A 27,509-nucleotide genomic window follows, 5' to 3' on the forward strand; every position below is an offset into this window, starting at 1 on the left:
CACCTGGACAAGCAGTTAAAAACAGCAAGAAGAGAGTGATGAAGAAGACATGGCACCGTCACTTGATTTCACACTTGCAGACTCCAACTCAGATAATGACACTGCATATTGTACAGGAAAAATTAAAGGTGGAATCTGCACCTTTTGAGACACTGGGCACAAGTTGGCTGCAGCCAGAGCAAGGGGCAGGTAAAGGGCAGGTACCAGCTTGCTGCAGGGCAAGGCTGCAGATTGGTTCCACTGCACAGGATTCAAATGGGGATGTCTTGGTTACCCTCCTTACTCCTTCTCCTCAACCCCCTCCCAGCAACTTATCCTGCTCTATGTGTCCGCTTCTTATTCTCCGAATTAGACAAGAAGAATACTTACTGGGACACCCACGTCTGGGAGCAGCTGTTTTGAGCAAAAGCACTGAAGTCAGCAAAAACTTCTTCAACACCTGCCACACCTCTCCACCTAGAATTTTGAGACTTGAAACGATTACAGAAAGCAACAAACAGTCAGAATTGCTGCTTTAGCTGAATCAATCAGCAACTAACCTGTCAATGCTCCCTTTTAATAGCACTGGTGGGGATAGGGCCTTCCTGCTGTGTTTATTTATGCAGGTTGGGAGAGTGTGTTGGCTGGAGCGTTGAGCTCCAAAATGGCACTTGCTGCTCTGCATATATCTGGTCATGTTCACTGCGCACATACTAAAGCTTGCATCAGCATGGCATCTGCTGCCATTCATTCCACAAGTGTGCATGTGCCATGGACACTAGTTTGGAGCTCTGAAAGCACTTGTAACACCCAAGAAACAGGGTTGAATGTTCCCCAGGTACTCGAACAGCAGATCAGCTTTGTAGCTAGAAAATTAGAACATGTATGAAATCTTATAATATTACTAGTAGATTTCCTAGTGTCAGATGATACAATCCATTGCATCAATAGTGGTATTATGCCATTAATACACAATGCATCAATATATTCAAAGTCAGATGTAGGCCCTGGAGTTTAGCAGTGGGGGAAAAAAGCAAAGGGCTCGAGGCTTTACAAGTATGGAAGGGGGTATTTTGGTTTAGTACCATGACAAGAAAATCTTGAAGTTTTGCCCATGATTGGGTGACGGTTCAGTAGCCTAGTTTCAGCGACATTGGCGTTTTGCAAATTTGGAAATGGGTTGCTTGGATACTATTCTATATTATAGCAGTGATTAAACTTCAAGATTACTTCATGGCTGTAAAACACTTTGGGCTGTCCTGAGGTCATGACAGGTACTGCATATATCCAAGTTCTATACCTCTTTGTCATATATTTTGCAGTTCAGCAGTATGGTAGAAGGTGGAAATTCCTAGGGTTTAGCAACACTGCAAAGAACAAAACTGAGCTTGATAGCACTGAGTCCTGTAACCTGGCAGCATTGGAGAGGGGGAACTTGGAGTTTGGTAAAAACAGGCAGATGGGTTGTGAGGTTGTAGTTTTGTTTAGTGGAGGATTTCTGGGATTTTTCAGTGTGTGGGAAGGGGTTTTAATAGCAGAGGAGTACCCGAAAGTGACAGCATTAGGGAAGTGTCAGGATCTGACAGCTTTGGGGAGGGATGTTTAGGAAGGCACTGAGGAGGGGAGTGTGCAGTAGCTGGTAATTTACCTCAGCTGACAAGAATGATTGATAAGAATGGAACAAATAGCAACTCCAACACTGGGCTTTGGAGAAATGGTGAGGTCTTCATGTAAATACAGTAATGCAAGCACTTAAAGATACAGAGACAATTTTATTGATACAAGCTTAATTGTATGAGGAAATATGTTTTTTTTAACATATCACATTGTTAGAAACTTTATGTTAGAAAGGCTGAAAGAAAAATAACATGGACAAAACTCCTCTGACAAGTACTTTTAAGTGATTCTGAACCGGCTTCTCATTTATAAGAAAATTGCATATGATTAAATTATAGTGAATGATAATTAATAAACAAGCATATTAGCCAATCAGTTGGAATAAATTTGTATTTCGTTGGAATAACTTTGCACAGCAGCCAAGCAGTTTCACGAAGACAGGATAGAAAAAATGTGACTCAAGGAACTTTGAAACTGATCAGTAACAGGAAGCATTAACAAACTGTACACTAGATATACTACATTTTTATATACTAGATCTGCTGCAATGCTGTACATGGTAAATTAAAGAATATAGTCACTCTCTTACCTCAGTGTTGCTGTTTTTCTACCCATCTTCCTTCCATTACTTCTGTTTCTCACTCCCTAAATCTATTCCTACTACTCCTATTACTACCTCCATCTTGTAAATAAAAACAACATACTGCAGGTGCTGGAAATCTGAAACAAAAACAGAAAATGCTAGAAAAACTCAGTAGGTCTGGCAGCATCTGTGGAGAGAGAAACAGGGTTAATGTTTTGAGTCCACATGACTCTTCTTCAGAGCTAAAGAGAAGTAGAAATGTGATGGGTTTTATACTGTTTAAGAGGGGTTGGAGCAGGTGGAGCAAAATAGAAAACAAAAACAGAATTACCTGGAAAAACTCAGCAGGTCTGGCAGCATCGGCGGAGAAGAAAAGAGTTGACGTTTCGAGTCCTCATGACCCTTCGACAGAACTTGAGTTCGGGTCCAAGAAAGAGTTGAAATATAAGCTGGTTTAAGGTGTGTGTGTGGGGGGCAGAGAGATAGAGAGACAGAGAGGTGGAGGGGGGCGGTGTGGTTGTAGGGACAAACAAGCAGTGATAGAAGCAGATCATCAAAAGATGTCAACGACAATAGTACAATAGAACACATAGGTGTTAAAAGTTAAAGTTGGTGATATTATCTAAACGAATGTGCTAATTAAGAATGGATGGTAGGGCACTCAAGGTAAAGCTCTAGTGGGGTTTTTTTTTATATAATGGAAATAGGTGGGAAAAGGAAAATCTATATAATTTATTGGAAAAAAAAAGGAAGGGGGAAACAGAAAGGGGGTGGGGATGGAGGAGGGAGCTCAAGACCTAAAGTTGTTGAATTCAATATTCAGTCCGGAAGGCTGTAAAGTCCCTAGTCGGAAGATGAGGTGTTGTTCCTCAGTTTGCGTTGGGCTTCACTGGAACAATGCAGCAAGCCAAGGACAGACATGTGGGCAAGAGAGCAGGGTGGAGTGTTAAAATGGCAAGCGACAGGGACGTTTGGGTCATTCTTGCGGACAGACCGCAGGTGTTCTGCAAAGTGGTCGCCCAGTTTACGTTTGGTCTCTCCAATGTAGAGACCACATTGGGAGCAACGAATGCAGTAGACTAAGTTGGGGGAAATGCAAGTGAAATGCTGCTTCACTTGAAAGGAGTGTTTGGGTCCTTGGACGGTGAGGAGAGAGGAAGTGAAGGGGCAGGTGTTGCATCTTTTGCGTGGGCATGGGGTGGTGCCATAGGAGGGGGTTGAGGAGTAGGGGGTGATGGAGGAGTGGACCAGGGTGTCCTGGAGGGAGCGATCCCTACGGAATGCCGTTAAGGGGGGTGAAGGGAAGATGTGTTTGGTGGTGGCATCATGCTGGAGTTGGCGGAAATGGCGGAGGATGATCCTTTGAATGCGGAGGCTGGTGGGGTGATAAGTGAGGACAAGGGGGACCCTATCCTGTTTCTGGGAGGGAGGAGAAGGCGTGAGGGCGGATGCGCGGGAGATGGGCCGGACACGGTTGAGGGCCCTGTCAACGACCGTGGGTGGAAAACCTCGGTTAAGGAAGAAGGAGGACATGTCAGAGGAACTGTTTTTGAATGTAGCATCATTGGAACAGATGCGACGGAGGCGAAGGAACTGAGAGAATGGGATGGAGTCCTTACAGGAAGCGGGGTGTGAGGAGCTGTAGTCGAGATAGCTGTGGGAGTCGGTGGGTTTGTAATGGATATTGGTGGACAGTCTATCACCAGAGATTGAGACAGAGAGGTCAAGGAAGGGAAGGAAAGTGTCAGAGATAGACCACGTGAAAATGATGGAGGGGTGGAGATTGGAAGCAAAATTAATAAATTTTTCCAAGTCCCGACGAGAGCATGAAGCGGCACCGAAGTAATCATCGATGTACCGGAGAAAGAGTTGTGGAAGGGGGCCGGAGTAGGACTGCAACAAGGAATGTTCCACATACCCCATAAAGAGACAGGCATAGCTGGGGCCCATGCGCGTACCCATAGCCACACCTTTTATTTGGAGGAAGTGAGAGGAGTTGAAGGAGAAATTGTTCAGCGTGAGAACAAGTTCAGCCAGACGGAGGAGAGTAGTGGTGGATGGGGATTGTTCGGGCCTCTGTTCGAGGAAGAAGCTAAGGGCCCTCAGACCATCCTGGTGGGGGATGGAGGTGTAGAGGGATTGGACGTCCATGGTGAAATAGAAGGTCAGTGACAGGTGGGCACTCGGGAGAAATTTGGCAAAGATGTCATGGACACAGAACAAAGGGAGTGTTAATAATAGTGTTAAAACTAAAGGAGGTGCTGTTGTGGTATAAAGGTAAGATAGCAGAATATGTTAATAGAAAAACAAGGGCCAGCGCTCTGTGAAAGCAAAATATAAAAACAAGTGACAATTGGCCCTATGTTGGGTGGTGGGGAGAGAGAAGGGGAAGGATAAGAAAAACAATTAAAAATGAATAAATAAATAAAAATTTAAAAAAATATTGGATTAAAAAAGGAGAGTGTTCATGGTTTGAAGTTGTTGAACTCAAAAGTACAGAAGGCTGTAAAGTGACTAATCGGAAGATGTGGTGCTGTTCCGCAGTTGTGTTGCGCTTTAAAGGAACATTGCAGCAGGCCAAGGAGAGCAAGGTGGGCATGAGAGCAAGATGGCGAATTGAAATGGCAAGTGACAGGAAGGTCTGGGTCATGCTTGTGGACTGAGCGACGGTGTTCTGCAAAGCAGTCACTCAGTTTGCACTTAGTCTCCCCAAGGTAGAGGAGACCGCATTGGGAGTGGCAAATACAGTAAGCCAAATTGAAGGAGGTGCAAGTGAAGCACAGCTTCACTTGAAAGTAGTGTTTGGGCCTTGGACAGTGAGGAGGGAGGACGTAAAAGGCAAGTGTTGCCCCTTCTGCGATTGCATGGGAAGGTTCTGTGGGAAGAGCATGAGGAGTTGGGGATGATGGAGCAGTGAACTAGGGTGTCATGGAGGGAACATCCCATTGGAATGCTGACAGGGGAGGAGTGAGGGGAAGATGTATCTGGTGGCGGCAGCTTGCTGGAGTTGGCGGAAATGGCAGAGGATGATCCTTTGAATGCAGAAGCTGGTGGGCAAAAAAATTGAGGACATGGGGGATCCTGTCATGGTTCGGGAAGGGAAGGGAAGGGCTGAGGCAGATGTGCGGGAGATAAGTCAGACACGGCTGAGGGCCTTATCAACAACAGTGGCTGGGGGGACCCTTGGTTAAGGAAAAAGGGAGACATGTCAGAAGCGCTGTTTTGAAAGGTGCATCACTGGAGCAGATGCGACAGAGGTGGAGGAACTGGGAGAATGAGGTGGAGGAACTGGGAGAATGAGATGGAGTCCTTACAGGAAGCAGGAGATGAGGAGCTGTAGTTGAGGTAGCTGTGGGAGTCGGTGGGCTTGTAATGAAGATTGGTCGACAGTCATTCATCAGAGATGGAGGCAGAGGGGTCAAGAAAGGGAAGTGTCAAAGATGGGCCACGTGAAATTGAGAGTGGGGTGGAAATTGGAAGCAAAATCGAAAATGTTTCCATGTCCAGCTGAGAGCATGAAGTGACACCGATACAGCCACTGATGTACCAAAATGAGTTGTGGGAGGGGGCCTGAGTAGGTCTGGAACAAAGAATGTTCTACATGTCCCACCAAAAGACAGGCATAACTGGGGCCCATGCAGTACCCATAACCATACCTTTTATTTGGAGGAAGTTAGACAAGTTAAAAGAGTAATTGTTCAGTGAGAGGACAAGTTCAATGAGGTAGAGGAGAGTGGTGGTGGATGGGTTTGTTCGGGCCTCTGTTCAAGGAAGGAGCGGAGAATGTCCTGGTGGGGTTGGAGATGTAGAGGGACTGGATGTCCATAGTGAAGAGTAGCCAGTTAGGACCAGGAAACTGAAAACTGTTTATATGATGTAGGACGTCAGAGGAATCGTGAATGTAGGTGGGAAGAAACTGGACAAGGGGATAGAGAATGGAGTCAAGATAGGAAGAAATGAGTTCTGTGGGGCAAGAACGAGGTGACACGATGGGTCTACCAGGGCTGTTTGTGGATTTTGGGAGGAGGCTGTGTGGGGTTGAAAGGCATGAGGTTGGAAGCTGTGGAGGGAAGATCTTCAGAGGAGATGAGGTCAGTGACAGTCCTGGAAACAATGGCTTGATGTTCAGTGGTGGGGTCAAGGTCCGGGGGGTAGTAGGAGTTTCTGAGGGTCGGTGCTCAGCCTCTGTAAGATAGAGGTCAGTACATCAGACAACAGCATCACCCTTGTCAGGAATAGACCTGAGAAAACGGAGGGCAGCAAGTTCAGAAGGAAACAGGTTGGAGTGGGTGAGAGGAGCAGAGAAATTAAGATGACCGATGTCATGCTGACAGTTCTCAATGAAAAGATCAAGAGGAGATAAGAGGCCAGGGGGAGAGGTCCAGGCAAAGGGAGAATACTGGAGGCGGGTGAAAAGGATTGTTGAATGGGAGGGGAGGACTCCTGCCTCTACCTCTTCATCTTTAAACTACCCATTCAACACCTCCCTTTTCTTTTCTGCCCACCCTGGACACCAGCTCCTCTTAAAAGCAGCAGCTGCAGAACTAACACTGCACAATATTTTGGACCTCCTTCTCTGTCTCCTTAATCCCAAGGCTGAGGATCACCAGTTCTCATTGTTTCTTCATGACTGCAGATCCATCACAAAGGGCAACACACAAAGAGGAGGAAGATGACGATGTTGATGTCAAGGATGATTAAGACAATAGTAGCCAAGAGTTGCAGCTACAGGATACCATCATCTGTCAGGTCAGACATGCCCCTTAGCACTACGGAATACCGAAAGCAACACCTAGCTGCCAAGAAGCAAGCGGAGATGAGACAAGAGCCATCTCAGTTCTATGAGTCATTTGTGCAACATGAGCAGCCAACCAACTGCTGTAAACCTGACTCTCAGGTAGCATCTAGAAGACAAGAATAGGTGCCCTGTTCCTGTGGGTAAGGGGTGCGGAGTCCAAAAATCAATCTGGTTGCAAGAAAGTCAGGATAAGGTGGCTATGGGCACAACAGCAAAAAAAAAAGTTGTTAGCATTTTTCTACCTGCAGAAATTTGAATTCAAAAATTCCTAAGATTTCCTTATCTTTGCTTTTAACAGCAGTTCCTCATTGTAACTTACCCTGAATGCGACAGTGGTCCAAATCCAGGAAACTTGGGGCAGAATTTTGCCGTTGGCGAGCAGGGGACGGGGCCTGCTTGCTGACGCGTAAAATGACGTGGGATGACGTCGGGCAGAACCCCCGACGTCATCCCGCCCCATTTAAAGTTTCAGGAAGGCGGGGGCGCAGCAAAATCAGCTGTGGGCCCGCCGACCTGTCAATGGTCAATTGAGGCCATTTACAGGATCATTTATACAATTAAAGGACCTGCCTGTCCAACTTTAAGGTTAGCGGGTCAGCCAGGAGCCCCGGCAGCAAATAGATAAAACATGAAACCTCATCCACCGGCGGGATGAGGTTTCATGTAGGGTTTTAAAATTTTTAATAAAGTTTTTATGTAAATTATGAACATGTCCCATCTCATGTGACATTGAGGGGGACATGTTAGGGAATTCTTTTCTTTCTATTTTTAATATTTTTCAACATGGAAATGATCTGATCTCCCAAAGGCTGCACTTAGCCTCAGGGAGATGTACGCTATGTCGTGCGCATGTGAGAAAGAACGCAACCTTGCTTTGGGGAATCCCCCCTCTACCCGCACAGAAAGCGCATAGCGCTTGCCACTGGACGTCACGTTGGGTGGGCCTTAATTGGCCCACCCACGTAAAATGGCGGCGGGGCCCACTTCTCCGACAGCGATCTCCTCCCCACCCGTGGGAGATTGGGTCGGGCCTGCTCGCCGGCCGACAGGCAGAAAATTCTGCTCTAGGAGTTGCTTCACCACTAGTCTCAGTTTGGTATATTCAAATGATGCCAATGGTGACTTGGCAGGAGGATCAAGGGTGAAATATGGATGAAATGGGGAAATAGTTCAATGGGAATGGTATTATAGTGATTATGTTACTGGGCTAGTAATCCAGAAACCTGGACTAATGGTCTGGAGACATGCGCTATAGTCCCACTGTGGCTGTCAGGGAATTTGTACTCTAATTTCTTTTTTTCATCTGTGACCATGGGCACGATTTTTTACTCGGCATGCACCTGACATGCTCGAGCATGAAATAGCATGTTATGACCATCGGGGGAGCTTCCCGGTGTCATCGCGCACTCGCACGATATTGCGGTCGGCCGGCGTGCGAGAGATTCGGCAGCACGCCTGCTAACAATTAAGAGGTCTATTAAGGCCATTAACGTTGAAATTACTGGGGATTTTTCATTGCCCGTCCAACGTTACAGTTGGTGGGTGGGCATATTGGCCAGGCGGCCTTTGCCTTTTTGAGGAAACCTCATCCAAGGGCAGGATGAGGTTTCCGAAATTATTTTTTTTAAAAAAGATAAATTTTGGACAGAATTTTCAGTATCCATGTTTAGGTGACTCATTCTGATGCATGGATATTTTTTGCAGCACTTTAAAATCTTTATTTATGGCTTTTGAATTCTTCAGCTCCCTGAGGCAGCTCTCTGACTTCAGGGAGCTTTCTGTGAGGGCTCCCCCGTGCCCCCACTCACTTCAGCTTTCGCCCTCCTCCTGCCCCCACCCTGGCAGCACTGAGCATTTCAGTCCACCTTTCAAGCTGGCTGCCCGTTAATTGGCCAGCCAGCATGAAATCGTGTTCGGGGGCTGATTGCAGGCAGCGGTCTGTTTCCCAGCCACTCCTGGGCCCGCCAATGGCGCCCACGCGCCGAACTCAAATTCCTGCCCCATGTAACTACCGGATTGTTGTAACGATCCATCTGGTTTGTTCCATGGTCATTTCCAAAAGGAAATCTTCCAGACTCAGTCTGGCCTCTCCATGACTCCAGACCTACACTAATGCCTCTGAACTGGCCCAGCAAGCCACTCAGTTAAGGGAAATTAGGAATGGCCAAAAAAATCTTGGCCATGCCAGTGACGTTCACACACTGTGAATGGCGAAGCAAAAGCTTCATGCTTAAAAGGTATAAATCCTGCAAAATAGTCCTATGCAAAGTAAATGGGTTAGGAATGGTAAATTTTTTGTTTGCCGAGTGGCAATCTCAAATGTCTATAAAATCAGATTAAAGTAACCTCCTTCTTATGGCAGGGAATGCCTCGGCATGCCTACAGGGGAATGAGGTTGATTGACAGCTTCATATCCAGGCAGAGAAACAAATTCAGCAGCTTTAATCTAACTTAATACTTCCTCCTGTTCTACTCTGCTGTAGACCACATGGAGATGAACGAACAAAGGCTCCTCGAAGCATTAATATCTTGCATAAAGTTTGTATTACACAAGCCAATTCAAGTTCAGTGTTATAAGGAGGACTGCCATCTTATTTTTGTGAAGTAAGAGCTATAAATTTAAATAATCTGATGGAATCTGTGTTAATTTTTTTGCTACTCTCAAATTTTTATAAAATTGATTAGCAGATGAGAGAGTTTGGTGGAGGCAGGTTCAATTAAGGCATTCAAAAGGGAATTAGACTGTGATCTGAAAAGGAAGAACGTGCAGGGTTACATGGAATGGCACTGTGTGAATTGCTCATTTGGAGAGCCGGTGTAGACACGATGGGCTGAATGGCCTCCCTCTGCATTGTAACAATCTTGTGATTCCTCTGATTGTAATCTAAACCATTACAACCAAACAAATTAATTGTTCTCCTGTTATCAATAAACGACTGCAAGAGCTTACGTTATTTCCAACAAGCAGATGACAGAAACAAAAGTGTTCCATTGTGTGCGCTACCTTACCAGATACTGCAGACACTGTAAAGAGTGAGGGCTTGCCTATGGAAATGGGTTTTGATATTGGACATGTGAAATATCCAAGGAGAGCCCAGAAATTGGAACAGCTCTATCTTTTCTTGATAACCATAAATAGGCGGTTTTGATTATATATTTAATACAGTAAAATGCTGAGTGGGCTGCAACAATCAAAATAAATTGAAAATTCCATAGACAGAGCCTACTATAAAAATATCAACATTTGCCTGCAGTACAGCATCCTATTATTCCCACTGGCTTCCCCATGATGGGGGTTTTGAATGTTAAATGCCACTTAAAGTAAGCTGTTGAAGTAATAGCTTTGAGGGAGCTGGAGTGTATAGTTCTTCTGTCTCTGAGCCAGAAGGGCCTGGGTTCAAGTCGCACTCCAGAATTTGTTTACCATGGACAAACCCAGCCACTGGCACAGGCAAACCAGCATGTATTGGTGCCGGTCCCCGGTCCAGATAAAGGAGGATGGTGGGAAGGGATAGTGCCAGGTAGAGCAGCTGGCTGTAAAACCTACTGGTTGATATTAAGGGTGATCAACCATCGTTGTGGCCACCCCGGCGTGAAATGGAAAAGCTAACTGCATGGCTGATGGCTCCATTCAGCAACCCACGTGCACAGTGAAAGCAATGGTGGAACGGGGGGAGATGTGCAAGGGCACAGGTGAGGATTGGTGTCTGGTGGTATGCAGGAAACCCAAAAGGTAAGTGCAGTTTGTGTGTGTCAGTGGTTTTTTCTCCAACCTACCAGGAATCTCAGGTGGCCTCAGTTGGGGAAGGCACAATGGAATTAAATGCCCGTCCTTCTACACAGAGTGCATGAGGTATCAAACATGACAAGCAAATGAGTGCTCACCAATGGCATGCATCAGTGGCAAGCCTCAGCCTTGGTTGTTCAACGGCTCATTGATCTGCAGCAAGTGCTCTCCAGCTCAATCCGAGCAGGAAATTGTGGATGGGCCATTAGGAAGAAGGTGGTGAAAGGGAAGATGGAAGTGGAGATGCAGCTTAAAATGCTTCCGCTTCTCACTTGTTGCTCCACCCAATCCCCTCAATCAGTACTCCACATGCAAGCTCATGTTCTGATTGCCGGATCTGCCCCTGCACTGGTGGGGCAATCTTCGGTGGAGCCCTCGGGCAAAGCTCTAAGGACTTTGGTCAAGAGGAACTCAACAGTCGGAGCAGGGATCTGAGCAAAGAGCCTTAAGATTCCTGTTGCATTCTGCACAATCGCCCATCATGAGGGGATAGTTTTTGCTACCAAGCGAGGTGGAAAAGGAGGAACGGAGAAGGAGGCAGAAGGAAGGCAACCTAGACAGGCTGGACGGTCCATGAATAACTATCCAAACCCAACAACAGTAAAAGCAATGCCAATTCCCCACTGACCAATAGTCCTGCACAGTATCTTACCTCTGTCAGTGGCCACCACAATGTCTGTTTTGTGACAATACAAAAATAAAAGCCACTTTAAAATAAACCTTCCAATCAAATTGTTCCAAATTGCATTAAAAAGCAATTAATATAATTGTGCAGTTCTTTAGGGCACATCTTGAGGGTGCCTTTCCCTGGTCTTGTTATCCTGCTCAGTACTACCCTAGCGGCTACAAGATGACTGGTGGAAGGCTGCTGACTTTCAGCAGAGCGAGCTGTAGATGGCCTTGCAGGACGACCTCAAGCAGCTCTTAGCCTAGAAGGCTGAGCTTTGGGTTACACCATTTTGGCATGGGTGGCAGCAGTCTGTGTTGGCTGGCAATAGCATGGGAACTGGAAAGGTGGCAGAGGTGGGAGGAAGAATGCTGTCTTCCTGAGAGAGGACAGCAGCTTCCCTCTCCACAGAGACACTCATTCCCCAGGGCGGTACCTCAACAATCTTAGTGACCTAGGAGGTCAGGTTGCTGGACTGCTGCAATACCCTGCAAGACCCTTTACACACTATAATCCACAGCCATCATGGCAGCAGTCTGAGATTTCACCATAGCGCTCAGGCATTGGGTTGCTTCTGGTTGTGCTGCATTGGAAGCTGACACCTCATCCATCAGATGCTGCATCATGGTGTACTAATGGAGTTAGCTGGAATAGATGGTCTTCAAGACCTATGCTGAAATGGTGTTTGACTCCCCCATGCACTTTGACATTGGCCACAGGCTCCATAGAATTCTTCCCACTGCACCAAGCACTTTGTTATACATACCTGTCAGCCATCTTCTTTATACCGCCCCATTGAAGCGCTCAGCTCATCCTCTTCGGCAGAAGGTGTGTGGGGCCTCACCTTCTGGTGACCTGCCGCATGCACTACCCTTGCCCCTGACCTGGCTGCAGCTCACACCTGCCCATGGACTCACGATGAGTAGTAGGTCCCAACTCAATGCTATTCTCTGAGTGCAGTGTCAGTTTCTGAGATGGCTGCTGTGCAAAAATCAAGTGATAGTCCTGGGCCTTCATCACTGTCTTCCCGCTATTTCTCTGTAACCTGGTCAGATAGTACTTTTTGAATATCTGATAGGAAAAAGGCACATGGGCAAGGTTGTGATGTCTGAGAAGGGGGAAAGCAGGAAGTACATGCTTTCACCAGCTGCAGCTTGTAAATCAGAAATGTGTGTGGAATGAGGTGGGGTACGATGTGAAAAGGAGGATTAAGTGTGAAGATTTTCAATGGTTTCAGCCCTTCTGCTGGCCACAGACTCAGCAAATGAGTGTTCGAAGAATGGCTATCACTGTCTCCTCCATGGAGGTCATGTTATGCAGGTGCACCTATCCCCATCTATTTAGCTCCAGTTGTGTTTCATCTTGTCTTGCCAGAGAGTGTGATTGTGCCACAATTGTTCAATCTGTTTGAATGCCTTAACTGCCATTGTTGAATAGCTGGGGGGTGTGTGCACAAAATGTGAAATTTGGGTGTGAGGCTTGTTGAGTGCAATGTGTGTTAGTGTTGCGGTAGAGCACATGAATGTTAGCTGTAAGTCTTGACTGATAGAGATTGTTAGTAGGTAATTGATAGGTGTGTGGTGAATTGAGCAGTTCTGGAGCTGGTGATAGAATAAGATATTTTAAGATGCATTCACTGACTTTGACCATTTGTGTGAGGCCACTGAACTCCTTGTTGCACTGAATCCATATCCAAGGCTGGACTCCTGGCATGCCCTTCAAGCGATATGCTCCCACTGCCTTGCACACGTGTCTGGAGGGTCATCTAGCCCCCCGCCGTGAATACACAAAATTTCTTTCCCATAGCGAAGGCCTCCAGTACACATCTGAAAACGTTGCAACCTGCTCTCTCATGCGTTGAGTCATTTTTCTGTCGTTCCCAGATCAGATTCATCTCACAAAGTACTTCCAGTACTGCTCCCATTTAAGAGGTGCTGGCTCCCTTAATCGTTCCTAGCCACTCACGATATTGCACTGCCTGCAACCCCCCCCCCACCCCCCACACCCCCCCCACTTAGGCACCCAGCCAATCCACAGCATGGTTAACACTAAGTGGACTTGCAGCCATGCAAAATAGCAGGCAGCACAACATTTGTGATCTGCCTGCATTACAGTCAATGATGTGGGTTAATCATGATGCCTGCTCCCATTTTTGGGGGGTTATCAAATTTAACTCCCTGCATTTTACATTAGCTAAACATTGATAACATTATTTCATTCGTCTTGTTGAAATGTTGCCAAGTATGTAAAATTAATGACTGATTAAATTTTGTTGTTTTGTTTGTTTCAGTTACAGATCACTCAAGTAATGGCACACAAAGTAAAACCTTCATACTGCTCATTCAAAACACAATAATGGATTAATTTAATTTATTATGGATAAACCAAGTGCAGTGCAGCACACACTTAAGATCATCATTATTAAATTGAGCATCCCTGAAAGCTTAACCAATGTATAACTGAGCCCTACAGACTAAGAAAATTCTAAGTTTGAAGTTCTCAACCAAGGCAACAGCAAAGACACTACAAGTAGCTTTGGCCTTTTCCCTCTGCAGCACTAACAAGAGGAAATTTAGCCATAGTTCTAACTTCTTAAGTGTGATCCCCTAACTTTGCTAGAGGTTGTACCTGTGTGGATTCTAAGTGAAAACAGGGCTGGACTCAGCTAGGATTTCTTCAACAAATATCCTTCAAACTTTCCCTGATAAGTTCACACATGAATGGGTGTGGAAGCAAAAAATGTCTATGAAACACACCTTAGCATAAAGTCAAAGCCTTCATTAGAGAAGAGATATTGGCGCAGAAAATTGAGAAGCAAAAGATACAACTACAAAACCTTTGGTTAAATCACTTCCATCTTACATTTAAACCATTCCTATTCACAGTAATATAATTCATTATACCATTGTCACGTGCATGAGGTAAAGACACATTAAGATTTTTTAAAATCATTGCTTTTCTTTCCAATGCACAGTGACCTTATAAGTTAAAAATTAATTGAGAAAAATGTATGATCAGTTTGCAACAGGACAAAGATAATAGCATCAATGCAGGTTGTGACCAAGTACATTAAAGTGCATTAATATAGAAAGATAGTGAGTGCACTAATACTCTAATTCAACAATGGATGTGCTAGAATACGGTTTATGTCAATGATTACCAACACAGTGAGTTCCTTACACTAACCATGCTATCTGGAGGGAAGCGCTGAGCTAAGAGCTTCACTATCAGAATCAGGTGAATTAGGAATGCTTATCTGCACTTGCATACCCCCAAGAAGTACAATCAGAAGTAACATCAGCAAAGAAATTAGCCAATAATCATAGTTTTGAAAGTCAAGTGTCAAAGTAGTTAGTGGCACCATTTTAATAAAGGTTATTTAGAATACTGCCAGCTAAAGACCATTCCATCAACTATGACTTTTTCCTCTCCTCAACAGAAAGAATTGAAGAGTTTTATGTTGTCTCGGAACATCCCAAATTGTTTCACACCCAGTTAATTACTTTTCAACTGTAATCACTATTGTGTTGTAGGCAAATATAATAGCCAACTTGCCCGCCAGCAAGGTCCTGCAAACAGTATGGAGGTGAATGTCTAGTTACTGATTTGGTGCTGTTTGGTTAATGAGGGATGTTAGCCTAGTAATTGGGAGAGCTCCCTGTTCTTCTTTGAAAAAATTATGAAATATTTTACACCTGTACAACTAAGCACAAGCGACTTGGTTTAACATTTCATCTGAAAGACAGTGACTTTGAGAATTATGTGCTCCCTCACTGCTGCACTGGTGTTCATTCAGGTCATCATTAGAAATTTCTTCAGAAGTTCACCCAATCAACTGCTGTAATTTTAGAGGAGATCTTGTAGGCACATATTTCTGTGGTTTATGCCAATCTTTCACCACAACTACAGTAACCAATCAAGAGAACCCCAAATAAATTCCTGGGCTATGTGCCCAATTCCTGGAGTGGGGCACGAGTCCACAATTCTTAAGGCACTGATTCATGCCATGGCATGTCTCCAAGCGCTGGTTGACCTTTCCGTATTTCATATAAGTGAGCATTCTTCATGTGAGAGCTTATATAGTGCCAGCAGGCAGTTTCTCTGTAGAGGAAATCACAGTCCTTTGCTCATTTAGCATCCAAATGTGTTCATTTTCCCATAGGAGTTACTAGATAAAGACTAGAAGTAAAAACTCGTCAGGATCTGTACTTTGCAGGTCGAGGAGAGACTTTAGGTGGTCAGTAAGTCAGCCATTCATCTCAGAGTGGCCAGCCTGTGATCTACTCTAATATCACTGGCATTCATGTGACTGATCCAATTGTGTCAATGAGGTCCCTAGGATGTTGATGGTGGGGGAAATCAGTAATGGGAATGTCATTAAATGTCATGGGGAGATGGTTATGCTCTTCTTGCTACTTGTGGTTTTGGCCTGGCTGTTGTGTAGTTGAAATGGTATATGCCATCCTTTAGTCTAAACCTGAATGTTGTCCAAGTCTTGCTTTATGAACAGCTTCATTACTTGACGAGTTGTGATTACAACTGAACACTGCAACCATCAGCAAACAGTCCTAATTTGGACCCCATGGTAAACAAATATCATTGATAAAGCAGCTGATAGGATCTAATTGAATGATCCTATCCAGCCTAGGATAGAGCCTGAAGGAACTCCAACACCACTGAAATGATCGTCCCCTTAACTACTAAACCATCAGTTGCATCTCTGACACAAAAACAGAATTACCTGGAAAAACTCAGCAGGTCTGGCAGCATCGGCGGAAAAGAAAAGAGTTGATGTTTCGAGTCCTCGTGACCCTTCAACAGAACTGGATCTCTGGTATGATTATGGGTACTGGAGAATTTCCTACCCTATTATCACTGACTTCAGTTTTACTGGGGCTCCTTGTGCTATACTTTGTTGAATGCTGCCTTTATACTAAAATAATTCACTCTCACCTCACCACTGCAATTCGACATGTTTGGATGAAGGCTCCAATGAAATCTTTGAGCAGGTGGACCTGACGGAACCAAATTTAAGCAAATTATTGGTAAGTAACTTTTTTTTAATCCTTTCTTGGGATGTGGGCATCACTAGCAGGGTTTATTGCCCATCCCGAATTGCACTTGAGCTAGTGGCTTTCAAGACCATTTCAAAGGGCAGTTAAGAATCAACATTACTGTGGACCGGGAGTCACATTTAGGCCAGATCAAGTGAGGATGGCAGGTTTCCTTCTCTAAAGAATATTAGTGAACCAGATGGGTTTTTACGACAATCAATGATAGTTTCATGATCACCATTACTGAGACTAGCTTTCAATTCCAGATTTTATTAATTGAATTTAAATTCCACCAGCTGCCGTCACAGCATTAGCCTGGGCCTCTGGATCACTGGTCCAGTGACATCACCACTATGCCAGCATCTCGCCCAACTGCCACTTGAATGCACTGTTGACAACTCCTTACATAATTCTGTTAATGATTCAGGGTAGACTAATAAGGTATTAATTGCCTCGGTTGGGTTTGCTCTGCTTTTTTTGTGGTCAGGAAGTGCCTGAAAACTTTTCATGCAATTGAGTAGACACTAGTGTTGGTGTTGTACTGGAACATTTTGGTAAGGTCTGCAGCATTGGTCTTTGTCACTACAGCTGGAACGTTGCCGTAGCTTTGATCTGTCCAGTGCACTTAGTCATTTCTTGATGTCGAGTGGAGTCAATCAAATTGGCTGAAGAATGGCATCTGTGATGGTGGGAATATTATGTGGACACTCATAAGAATCTTCCTCTTGACGCTTCTGGCTGAATATGGTTACAAACGCTTGTCTTTTACACTCAGTGGTCCAGTTGGTTTCTGTAACACACTGACAGCTCCAAAGCTGATACTCGTTTTTATTTCCAGATTCTTGAAAAAAATCTGAATTTAAATTCCCAAACTGCCATGGTGGAATCTGAACTCTCATTCTCTGGATTATCAGTCCAGTAACCTAACGAAAAATAGAAGGCTGATGCAGCATGGCTCCTAGCTACTAGCTTGGAGTAGCTTTAGTAGAGGGCTGAATTCAGGAGGGGCTCTCCTTTCATCCAATAGCGTTGTACGGGATGGGAAGAAATAGAGATTTTACATAGAATGTACAGCACTGATATAGTGAACCCAAGTGGCGTTTGCTACTTTATGGTCTCCACAAGCCTCCTCCCACTCTACCTCATCTAACCTGATCAGTGTATCAACAGATCGAATGCATCCATAAATTATTTTAACAACAACTTACACTTATATAGTGTATTTAGCATAATAAAATGTCCAATGCGCTAATTTCAAAATATATTCCTTTTTCTAAAACGATTAAATTGTTTCACAATTGTATAGTGCTTTTATTAATTTGCGTAACATCTTGCCTTCACGGAAACATGTTGCTATAATATTGAGAAATATTTATGGCTGCACAAAACATTTCAATGGATGCCAAGTGCTGGTGCTGATGCAAAGGCAGCAAATGAGTGATTTTGGCACAATGACACATGACAAAAGCAAATGCACTAAGCAGACTCCACTTCTTTCATCTCTGACTAAGTCTAAAGCCCTAATTTTAACTTAATATATCTAGGAAAAAGACGACACGATCAGGAACCTGATTTATGCCCAGCCTGATTTTACACTCCACTGACATAGATGAAGCCCAGAAGCAACCTGGGCATGCAAACTGAATGTATCTCATTCTCATGTTAAGTTAAAATTGGGGCGGCAGACATGGAATTTTCTGGGTGCTGTTCCTGCTCCACTGCCATAATTTGATTGCAACTAAGGTAGAAAACCCTTTTACGTGGAACTACTGCCAAAGTTACAGTGGTAAAGTGGCTGCAGCTACAGGGACTTTCAAGGCCAAACACATCTTGTTTATATGCTAAGTCACTTAAACAATATTTCTACTCATTCACTACCATCAAATATTTACATTATGTATATAGTAAGGAACTCATTTAACTATGGTTTTTTTTACAACATATACATATAATGCACATTTAAACAGGAGATTGATTGCCTCTGAACTCACCTTTGCAAATGTCAATCTGCTAACTAGCACCTCACTATTCATGCATATCAGTCATCCCTAAAACTAAGATATTGTAAGAATTTTCAAAATTACTTTTTAAAAATAGCATCATTACTGCTTGGAACATATATTCCTGACAGTGCAATTTAATTTTGGAAAATCAGCTTCAGCTATCTAGCCCCCACATACTGGAATTCTCTCCCTAAAGATCTCTAAAATCTCTACCTCCATTTTCTATGTTAAGGCCCTTCTTAAAACCCACCTATTTGCCCAAACTTTTGATCATCCTCCTAAAGAAATTCTTTCTTTAACTCACCAATCATTTTTCCTCATGTGTCTGCAGAATAGCTTAGGCTGATTTTCTATGCTGCAAATGTTGCATAAATGCAAGTTGTTGTTGCAAAAACTTAAAACATGATGTACATGTTTTTGATTTTTGGAATAATACTGAAAATAATTAGGTCCGGAGGAAAATAAATGCTGATCAAATGTCAGCTGTAGCTTTACAAACGTAACAATCTCAAAACTTAAAGCAACTTAAAATATAAATGAAAAATATAAATCCTTCTGCAGACAAATATTTGGTCCTTCTTTCCCTCTACCCAATTTTCATTCAAAACTTTACTTTTCCTAAACTTAATTTAAGTTATTCTAATATTAATTTTTGATGCACAAAACATTTGAACCTAGAAGGAATGGAACAAAGGTGATTAAAACGGAGTTGAAATATTAATCAGCAATTATCTAATTGAATGATGGAATAGGCTCAAGGGGCTGAATGGCCAAATTTTTATGTAGTGCCATTGGGCAAGCAACCCATCAGTGACAACATGGAGAACTGTTGTAATTAGACAGTAAACTCCGTTGTGCCACAATGTCGATGCTACATTCTCAAGTGACCACCTAGCTATTGTTACGTCCCTGCCAATGCCAAGAGGATCCATTTATTGTATTGTCATCAATTTTCTCACTATTTAATTGGGGAAGTATCTCACATTCATTCAATGCTTTCCCTGGATAAATCGGTTGTGATTAGAAACTGAAAGTGCAGGGAAATAAATGACATGCAAGTTATAAGAACCATTTACTGTTTAGCTGTCAGTTAATGTTCACAATAGCACAATGTATTAATGGTCTATAGTACACTTGTCACAACCACAGGTGACATACGCTGTTGGGTGGCAAGTTCACCTTTTGGGATAGCTGCTGAGTAGTTTTAGGAATGTAAACTGAACAATAGGTCCTGGACTTTTATTTACTTGGTCCGCTAGAAGTAACTTATAAACTGTGGATTCCCCTGCAATATGGAGCTATGTTAAAACTCCACAGAGTTTGTGCGCTATGTCACTGATTAGTTCCTGCCCAGGGCCCACCCTGATCAAAAGGCTTGGCTTCCAATAAGATGGGGAGTTGTTCGGTGAAAGCTGCAAGGCGGGATGAGTCCACACACCAGGAAAGGGGGCAGTCAGAGGCCTGGCTGGGGGGAATTGGACGCCTTGTGGGGATGGTTTGGGATGGGGTGTTATAGGGATTGCTTGGTCACAGGGATGCATGGATTACTCAAACAGGTACACTGGATCCAGGAAGTAGGTGTTACTGGGTTTGCCAAGCCGTCATGTGGATGTAATTGTCTGCTGTGTTTCTCAGGGTTCTGTCAAAGTGGAAAAACTGAATAAAAATGAGGCTCAAATCCTCATTATAATGTAAAAGTGCCCCTTTGGAGTAGGTCAGTCACATCTCAGTTAAAGTCAGAAGCAAACAGATTGGCAGTAGATAAAAACAAAAAAACTGCGGATGCTGGAAATCCAAAACAAAAACAGAATTACCTGGAAAAACTCAGCAGGTCTGGCAGCATCGGCGGAGAAGAAAAGAGTTGACGTCGAGTCCTCATGACCCTTCGACAGAACTTGAGTTCGAGTCCAAGAAAGAGTTGAAATATAAGCTGGTTTAAGGTGTGTGTGGGGGCGGGGGGGGGGGGGGGGGGGGGCGGCGGAGAGAGAGAGAGAGAGAGTGAGAGAAGTGGAGTCGGGGGGGGGTGTGGTTGTAGGGACAAACAAGCAGTGATAGAAGCAGATCATCAAAAGATGTCAACAACAATAGAACAAAAGAACACATCGGTGTTAAAGTTGGTGATATTATCTAAACGAATGTGCTAATTAAGAATGGATGGAAGGGCTCTCAAGGTATAGCTCTAGTGGGGGTGGAGGGAGCATAAAAGATTTTAAAATATTTAAAAATAATGGAAATAGGTGGGAAAAGGAAAATCTATATAATTTATTGGAAAAAAAAAGGAAGGGAGAAACAGAAAGGGGGTGGGGATGGAGGAGGGAGCTCAAGACCTAAAGTTGTTGAATTCAATATTCAGTCCGGAAGGTTGTAAATTGCCTAGTCGGAAGATGAGGTGTTGTTCCTCAGTTTGCGTTGGGCTTCACTGGAACAATGCAGCAAGCCAAGGACAGACATGTGGGCAAGAGAGCAGGGTGGAGTGTTAAAATGGCAAGCAACAGGGAGGTTTGGGTCATTCTTGCGGACAGACCGCAGGTGTTCTGCAAAGCGGTCGCCCAGTTTACGTTTGGTCTCTCCAATGTAGAGGAGACCACATTGGGAGCAACGAATGCAGTAGACTAAGTTGGGGGAAATGCAAGTGAAATGCTGCTTCACTTGAAAAGAGTGTTTGGGCCCTTGGACGGTGAGGAGAGAGGAAGTGAAGGGGCAGGTGTTGCATCTTTTGCATGGGCATGGGGTGGTGCCACAGGAGGGGGTTGAGGAGTAGGGGATTTCTGTTTCCCCCTTCCTGTTTTTTCCAATAAATTATATAGATTTTTCTTTTCCCACCTATTTCCATTATTTTTAAATATTTTAAAATCTTTTATGCTCCCTCCACCCCCACTAGAGCTATACCTTGAGTGCCCTACCATCCATTCTTAATTAGCACATTCGTTTGGATAATATCACCAACTTTAACACCTATGTGTTCTTGTTCTATTGTTGTTGACATCTTTTGATGATCTGCTTCTATCACTGCTTGTTTGTCCCTACAACCACACCCCCCCTCCATTTCTCTCTCGCTCTCTCTCTCTCTGCCCTCCCCACCCGAACACACACACCTTAAACAGCTTATATTTCAACTCTTTCTTGGACTCTAACTCAAGTTCTGTCGAAGGGTCATGAGGACTCGAAACGTCAACTCTTTTCTTCTCCGCCGATGCTGCCAGACCTGCTGAGTTTTTCCAGATTGGCAGTAGATTTGAGTCGGAGTCCAATTTTAAAGGGGATCAAATGTTACGGGGAGAAGGCGGGAGAGTAGGGTTGAGAAACTTATCAGCCATGATTGAATACCGGAGCAGACTCGATGGGCCGAATGGCCTAATTCCTGCTCCTATGTCTTATGGTCTTAAAGAGTTTAAACACTACTCCACCACCCAGCCACACCCCCGCCCCCCCACACACACAAAAACCTGCCCAAATCTGCCTAATTTCCCTCCCATGTTCGATTTTTGATTGTTGTATTTTAAAATGGGTGTGCATGCATGTTAGAGGACGCATTTGACATCTGCAAATGACCTGTTCTGCTTGTGTGGACAGATTTTTCTTTAACAAATACTGTGCCCTGCAAAACAGACATTATTCCTGGTTAGATGGAGAAATTCTTACTCCTGAATAGGCAACTGCAAACTGACATTTTTTCTGAAGCCCATTGTAGAATTTGGCACAATAAGTAAAAATAACTGTTTAATACAAAAGCTCATGTGCCTTTTTGATTTTTTTTAGTGAAAAGATATCAGACCAACCCATCACTCATAGATGAACTTAACCAGTTGCAAAACTTCACTGGAATGCTTTATCCAATGCAATTTCATTCATAAGTCACAGAGCAACCATGTCCATTTAGTAATAGCAATTTAATGCTTTATTACTATACAACTTTAGCTGAAAACAAGGGAACAGAGATGTGCAAAAGATGCAGAAATTTCTTTATGCAGACAAAAACCTGCAGGCCTAAGATTCCCCAATTTTAATTAAATTTATTATAATAGCCTTACTTTGAGTGACATATTACTCAAGTTTCAGGAAAATTCCTAAAGCTTTCAAAACAGCAGACATACAGATGTGAACCACACCCCTTCCCCAGTCTACTATGTAATGGGCAACGGCTGTTAACTCAAACATCAAAATGTCTCAGGAAAGGACAAAAAATTAATTTACACCTTTAGTGGGGGGGTGGGGGGGAGAATGTGTGGTGGTTGGAATCTTATGACTTCATAGATTGTCCATAATCCTAAAGAGAAAATGTATAAAGCTGGAGAAAACTACTTAATTCAGGCAGGACCAGCACAATCTGGTTCTAATATCTGAAATACATAGCAAATTGTTTTTGACAAGAAAAATATTTTTTAAGTCCTCAATCTTTACTGAACTTGTACCACTGTGAAAATGTATGCAATAGCTGCAAAGTAACTGCACATCCATAATAACCAATTTAAGTCATTAAAGATATGCTGCTTTCAGTACTTGAGAGGAGTCATAAAAAATACATAATCATAGACCAAATTCTGCACTGCACAAGCAAGAAGTGGAGCAGATTGATGCTGTCACATTGTTAAAACCGCATTCTCTTTTGAAAAAAAAAAGTCTCATCCAAGTTCGACAGTACAACACATATGGATGGCAGCAATCTTACTGTCTTGCTATCTCAACTAGCTTTCCTGACTGGGCACCATGCCAACAGGAGTAGACCGCCCCTCATTGTCACTTCTATAGTGTGGCGCTTGCACTAACTGCTGTTATTCTAGGCTTCAGGAAATATTCTAACCACTGGATGGGCTCCAGTGCTGTGCAGTAATGAGTTGCAGATTTGAGCCGTTTGGTGCACATATGCTGGGACAATGCTATGGTGTGTACAGCACAGTAGTTCAAATGCTGCCTACACAAACTAAAGGAAAAGGACCCTTAGCTCCCAACAGAAAAAGCCTCAGACTTTGAAGAAAGGTTAGCATTCATCTCCCACCGTGATCCTCATTCAGCCAGCAGTCAGAAAAAGAGAAAACACTACGTTATTTGACCTTAATGTGAAACCCTTTAAGCCACACAAAGATTTTACTTTAAATCATCATTAAGATGTAAAAGATGCTTTGAGATTTTTTTTTTATATTACCTTGTGGATTTCTGTTCATTAAAGGAAAAAGGAAAATTACGCAATAGTAAAGGCTAATGTTTAACAGTCTATATTTTGAGCTCAGCTTATTTCTTAAACCCACTAATATTATACAGGAAACAATGAGCCCTGCTTGAAAAGTCCACGTCATGATGTTTTCATCACTGCTTATACATATGTTTTCTGATTCTACAGCGATATATAGTTTTCATCCAGTAAGAAAATTATACAAATGAAGAGTACTTTGAACAGAGAATAGTTGGTTACATCTCAATGTACGGACAATTCTCACTTACACTAATCCAAAACATTAAGATTTTGTTCCATATCCTGCTACACAGTTTTGTTTGATAGCGTTTTTTTCCACACAAATGAAAAAGCCTCAGAGTACATAGTTCTTGCATTACCTCATGCCTACATGCAATATGTTGACTTCACTTGTTTAAACTACGCATTAAGAAGTTCATTGTGGAACCATGTGGACATAACATCTTCAACACAGCTGCACATCACATAAACCGCAATAGGTGGCAGTAGCCTTCCCATGATTCCAAACAGAACAGAATATTATTTCCACAATTTTAATGCCCCTGCTTGTGGCAGTGCTACAAAATAAAACTATATTTTTCCACAGTACTAGTGGACTATCAGCAAGGGTCCAACACTGTGGTTCCTAATTACCTTCTTCTTCACTCTTGATCCTGTGGCTCCCATAATTAGTTACCTGGGGCTGCAATCCAATTTGAAGTGATGACAAGAAAGTGATCCATGAAAAGTAATAAGTTAAATCCAATTTCAGTCTGCCTCTAATTAAATGCACATGGAACTAATGACTCAACCCTACCATTTCAGTGATAATGTTAATTAGCTAGGTGGGAGTCTATTTTGCAGGATTCTATGGGTAAACCAAATAGTGGGGGAAGGAAAGGGATACGTGTGATATTTGAGAAAAACTTAGCACTTTGCACAGTTATAACCAGTCCAGTACACTTACTTTGTCTTTTGTCCTTCTCAAGAAAATGTTATGTGCTGTACCTCAGCTTGGAGAATTGAGTTAGATATCTCTAGGCAATGTTTTACATTCCAATATGGAAAGCTGATAATATTTTACACAATATCTGCTTCATATAACCTGCAAACACTGTTTAAATTTGTTTCTGTAAGTATAACTGAAAACCAATGATGGCTCAGGAAAAATGGTACCTTATTCACTTAAAAGCAGCCAAAGTCTGAAGTTAAAGTAGGCTCAAAAATTTAGACCAGCAAACAACAAATAATTGGCTCAATTCATACTCTAGAATGAATATCCTTACACCTTACAACAATTGCCATCTTTATTGGTTTACAAGTTTACTAGTTTGCAAGTCAATGCAAAAGCAATTCCTACATGTTGGACTAAATCTATTAGGTAGAGTTGAATTTGTAATTCCATTTTCTCTACCATTCTGACTGACGGAAGGTGAAGGAAGAGATGCTAAAGTATAGAGGGTGTAAGCAAAAATGAATATAGCTATGGTTTGTGACAGAATGTTTACATATGTAGTCTTGTTTCAGCTGGTGGGATGGGGGTGAGGGGCAGGGAGGGAAGGAGGGGTGTAATATCCAAATTCAATTTGAATTGTGCCAAACAATTTACTGCAAAGATTATTTTCTTTGCTGCCACTGAAGTTGCAATTTTTTCTTGGTATTTCAGTGAGGAAAGGCAACTGTCAGCATTGTGAGGTATTTTGTACAGCCATTCAGGCTCTCTGGCTACTCACAAACAGCCTCAATATTAGTCCTTCAGCTGCAGAGGACATGAAGTTTGAATCCCCTGAATTACAAATCCAATTTTAACCAAAAGTCCTTCCCTAACATAAGTCACCATCACTTTCAAGAGTTATCTAAAGATAACTTATTTTTTCATGGTTACAACTGAAATTTGATCTTCCTCCAAAAAATTTGAAAAGTTAATCCAATAAGAATTTTAGGGAGACTCCAAGCACAACTGCTAGATTGTGTTGAATTATCTTTAGGATGGGAGACAGGAGTTGAGACTGGTTCCAGGTTCCAAACCTAACCACAGGAAGAGAAAATTTCACTTCAGAATTTTGAATGGGGCGCCACTTTAAATAGCATGGAGACAGTCTCCCTGTCCAATAAAGGGGAGCAATTTGGCTCTCAGTGCTGAAGGGTCAATCAAAGGTCTTCCAGTTTAAAAGGGGCAGCTGGCTGTAGTAAAGGGCAAATAACTAAGAGGGTGCTTCAACATGGGAGGTGCCCTCTCATCAACTATTTTTTAGAAGTTTAATTATAAAACTGAAAAAGCAGGCACTGGGGATGGGGTGTGAATCCTTCTACTGGATGGCCTTTGGCTACACCCATAACCCAGGCAGGCAGGGAGAGCCTGCAGGCCTGCCTGAAGCATTTGCCCCCTAACCTGCCACTGCGTGCATGCATCCAGGCAGTCAAACAGTCCCCTGTCACACCAGGGAACTAGAAGCCAACTGAAAAATCCTGGCCAGCCTTCTTTATCCCTGGCTAATGAACTGGCTACCCGCCTCACTGAGGCATATAGCGCTATTAGCTCAGAAACCACTTCAGCAAAAAAAAAAATGGACAGCACCAGGAACAGAATCAGGAAAGGAATCATCATTGCCAAGTGATGCTGGTATTTTCGGGCTCTGTCGTCCTCAGTTCCTGAACTCAGCAGGGTCTGAAATTTCAGCCCTGTGTGTGCGGATGCCAGTGGAGAACAGAACTATGGTCAGTGGAGGTACACACATTAAAGTGAGAACAAATTTCCAAATATAAAAATGAAACATAAATCACTTTTAGTTTTTCTTTTTTTAATATTGAAAATATAGCAGCTGATATAAATCTTTCTTTACCATGAAAATGTTGTAAAACTAGCTCAAGGTCATTTTATTTAAATCTGGTTGAGAGAAATGCAGAACTTTTTTTAAAGGTGCAATTTTAGTGTGGCCAATAAAATGGCAAGAATGCATATTACTGGAGTACATTTCATATCATGTACATTACAAATGAGAGACAATGCAGAGAGAAAAAAATCATTTATGGTATCAACAACATGTTGATTTATATATAAATATCAAAGATCCAATGTAGCATTAGAATAAGTATAGTATGCATTTAATTATTCTTTGAACGTATTAATAAAACTGCATTTTAATAATGATACCTCAACTCAATGGCATCAAGCATTCATGAGAATCAACACTGGTTCTGTAATAGAATCTACTGTAACACTATCCTCTGAAACAAAATTCCTAGTTTGACTATGAACAGTGGCTGGTTTGAGCCTTTCAAATTATTTGAATCCTCACAAATAAGTTGAAAGGTCAAAGCAGTCATATTTGATTTTCTAAGGGAGTCTTTAAGACATCAACAACACAACAAAGCACTTCTTTAGTACCCAACATCAGATCTAGTCAGCACAATTGATCATTGAAAATTATGTTGCGTCATTCCATTAAATATAGCACATGACAGCCACGTCAAAGTTGTACACCACACATTCTCCCATCTAAAAACGGTTTAAACATGCGCGCGTACACACACACGCGTACACACACTATCTTATATATAATCTATAAATATACACTTACCTGTAGGGTCGGTTGCTTGTCATTTCCCTTGGGAGACTTTAACCCACTGGCTTGTTGCTGCAGCAGGAGCTGTCGTGCAACCTGAAAAGCCTGCATAAAAAAAGAATAACATTCACCTTTTAACCATAAATAGACCCAATGGGACAGTTTACTACTCCATGACCCAAAGAAGAGTTACCACAAATGGTGCTTCATACTGTTTGTTCTACCGCTTAAACCCCCCAGCTAACACTCAAAAAGAAAATTTTTAAATAGATAGATGAAATTTAT

At 42.8% G+C, this 27,509-nt stretch overlaps 1 protein-coding gene across 15 annotated transcripts in view; it reads right to left on the reverse strand.

Moving 5' to 3' along the window:
• The window catches only part of foxp1b (forkhead box P1b), a 518,322-nt gene that overhangs the window by 166,875 nt on the left and 323,938 nt on the right, over positions 1 to 27,509 (reverse strand). For all 15 annotated transcript variants that reach the window (XM_041192652.1, XM_041192651.1, XM_041192644.1 and 12 more), the window contains one exon: positions 27,240 to 27,329. In XM_041192652.1, coding sequence (XP_041048586.1) covers positions 27,240 to 27,329 — 90 coding nt within the window. The remainder of the gene's footprint in view (positions 1 to 27,239; positions 27,330 to 27,509) is intronic.

Source organism: Carcharodon carcharias, chromosome 7 (genome assembly GCF_017639515.1).
Source record: "Carcharodon carcharias isolate sCarCar2 chromosome 7, sCarCar2.pri, whole genome shotgun sequence".
NCBI classification, from domain to species: Eukaryota; Metazoa; Chordata; class Chondrichthyes; order Lamniformes; family Lamnidae; genus Carcharodon; species Carcharodon carcharias.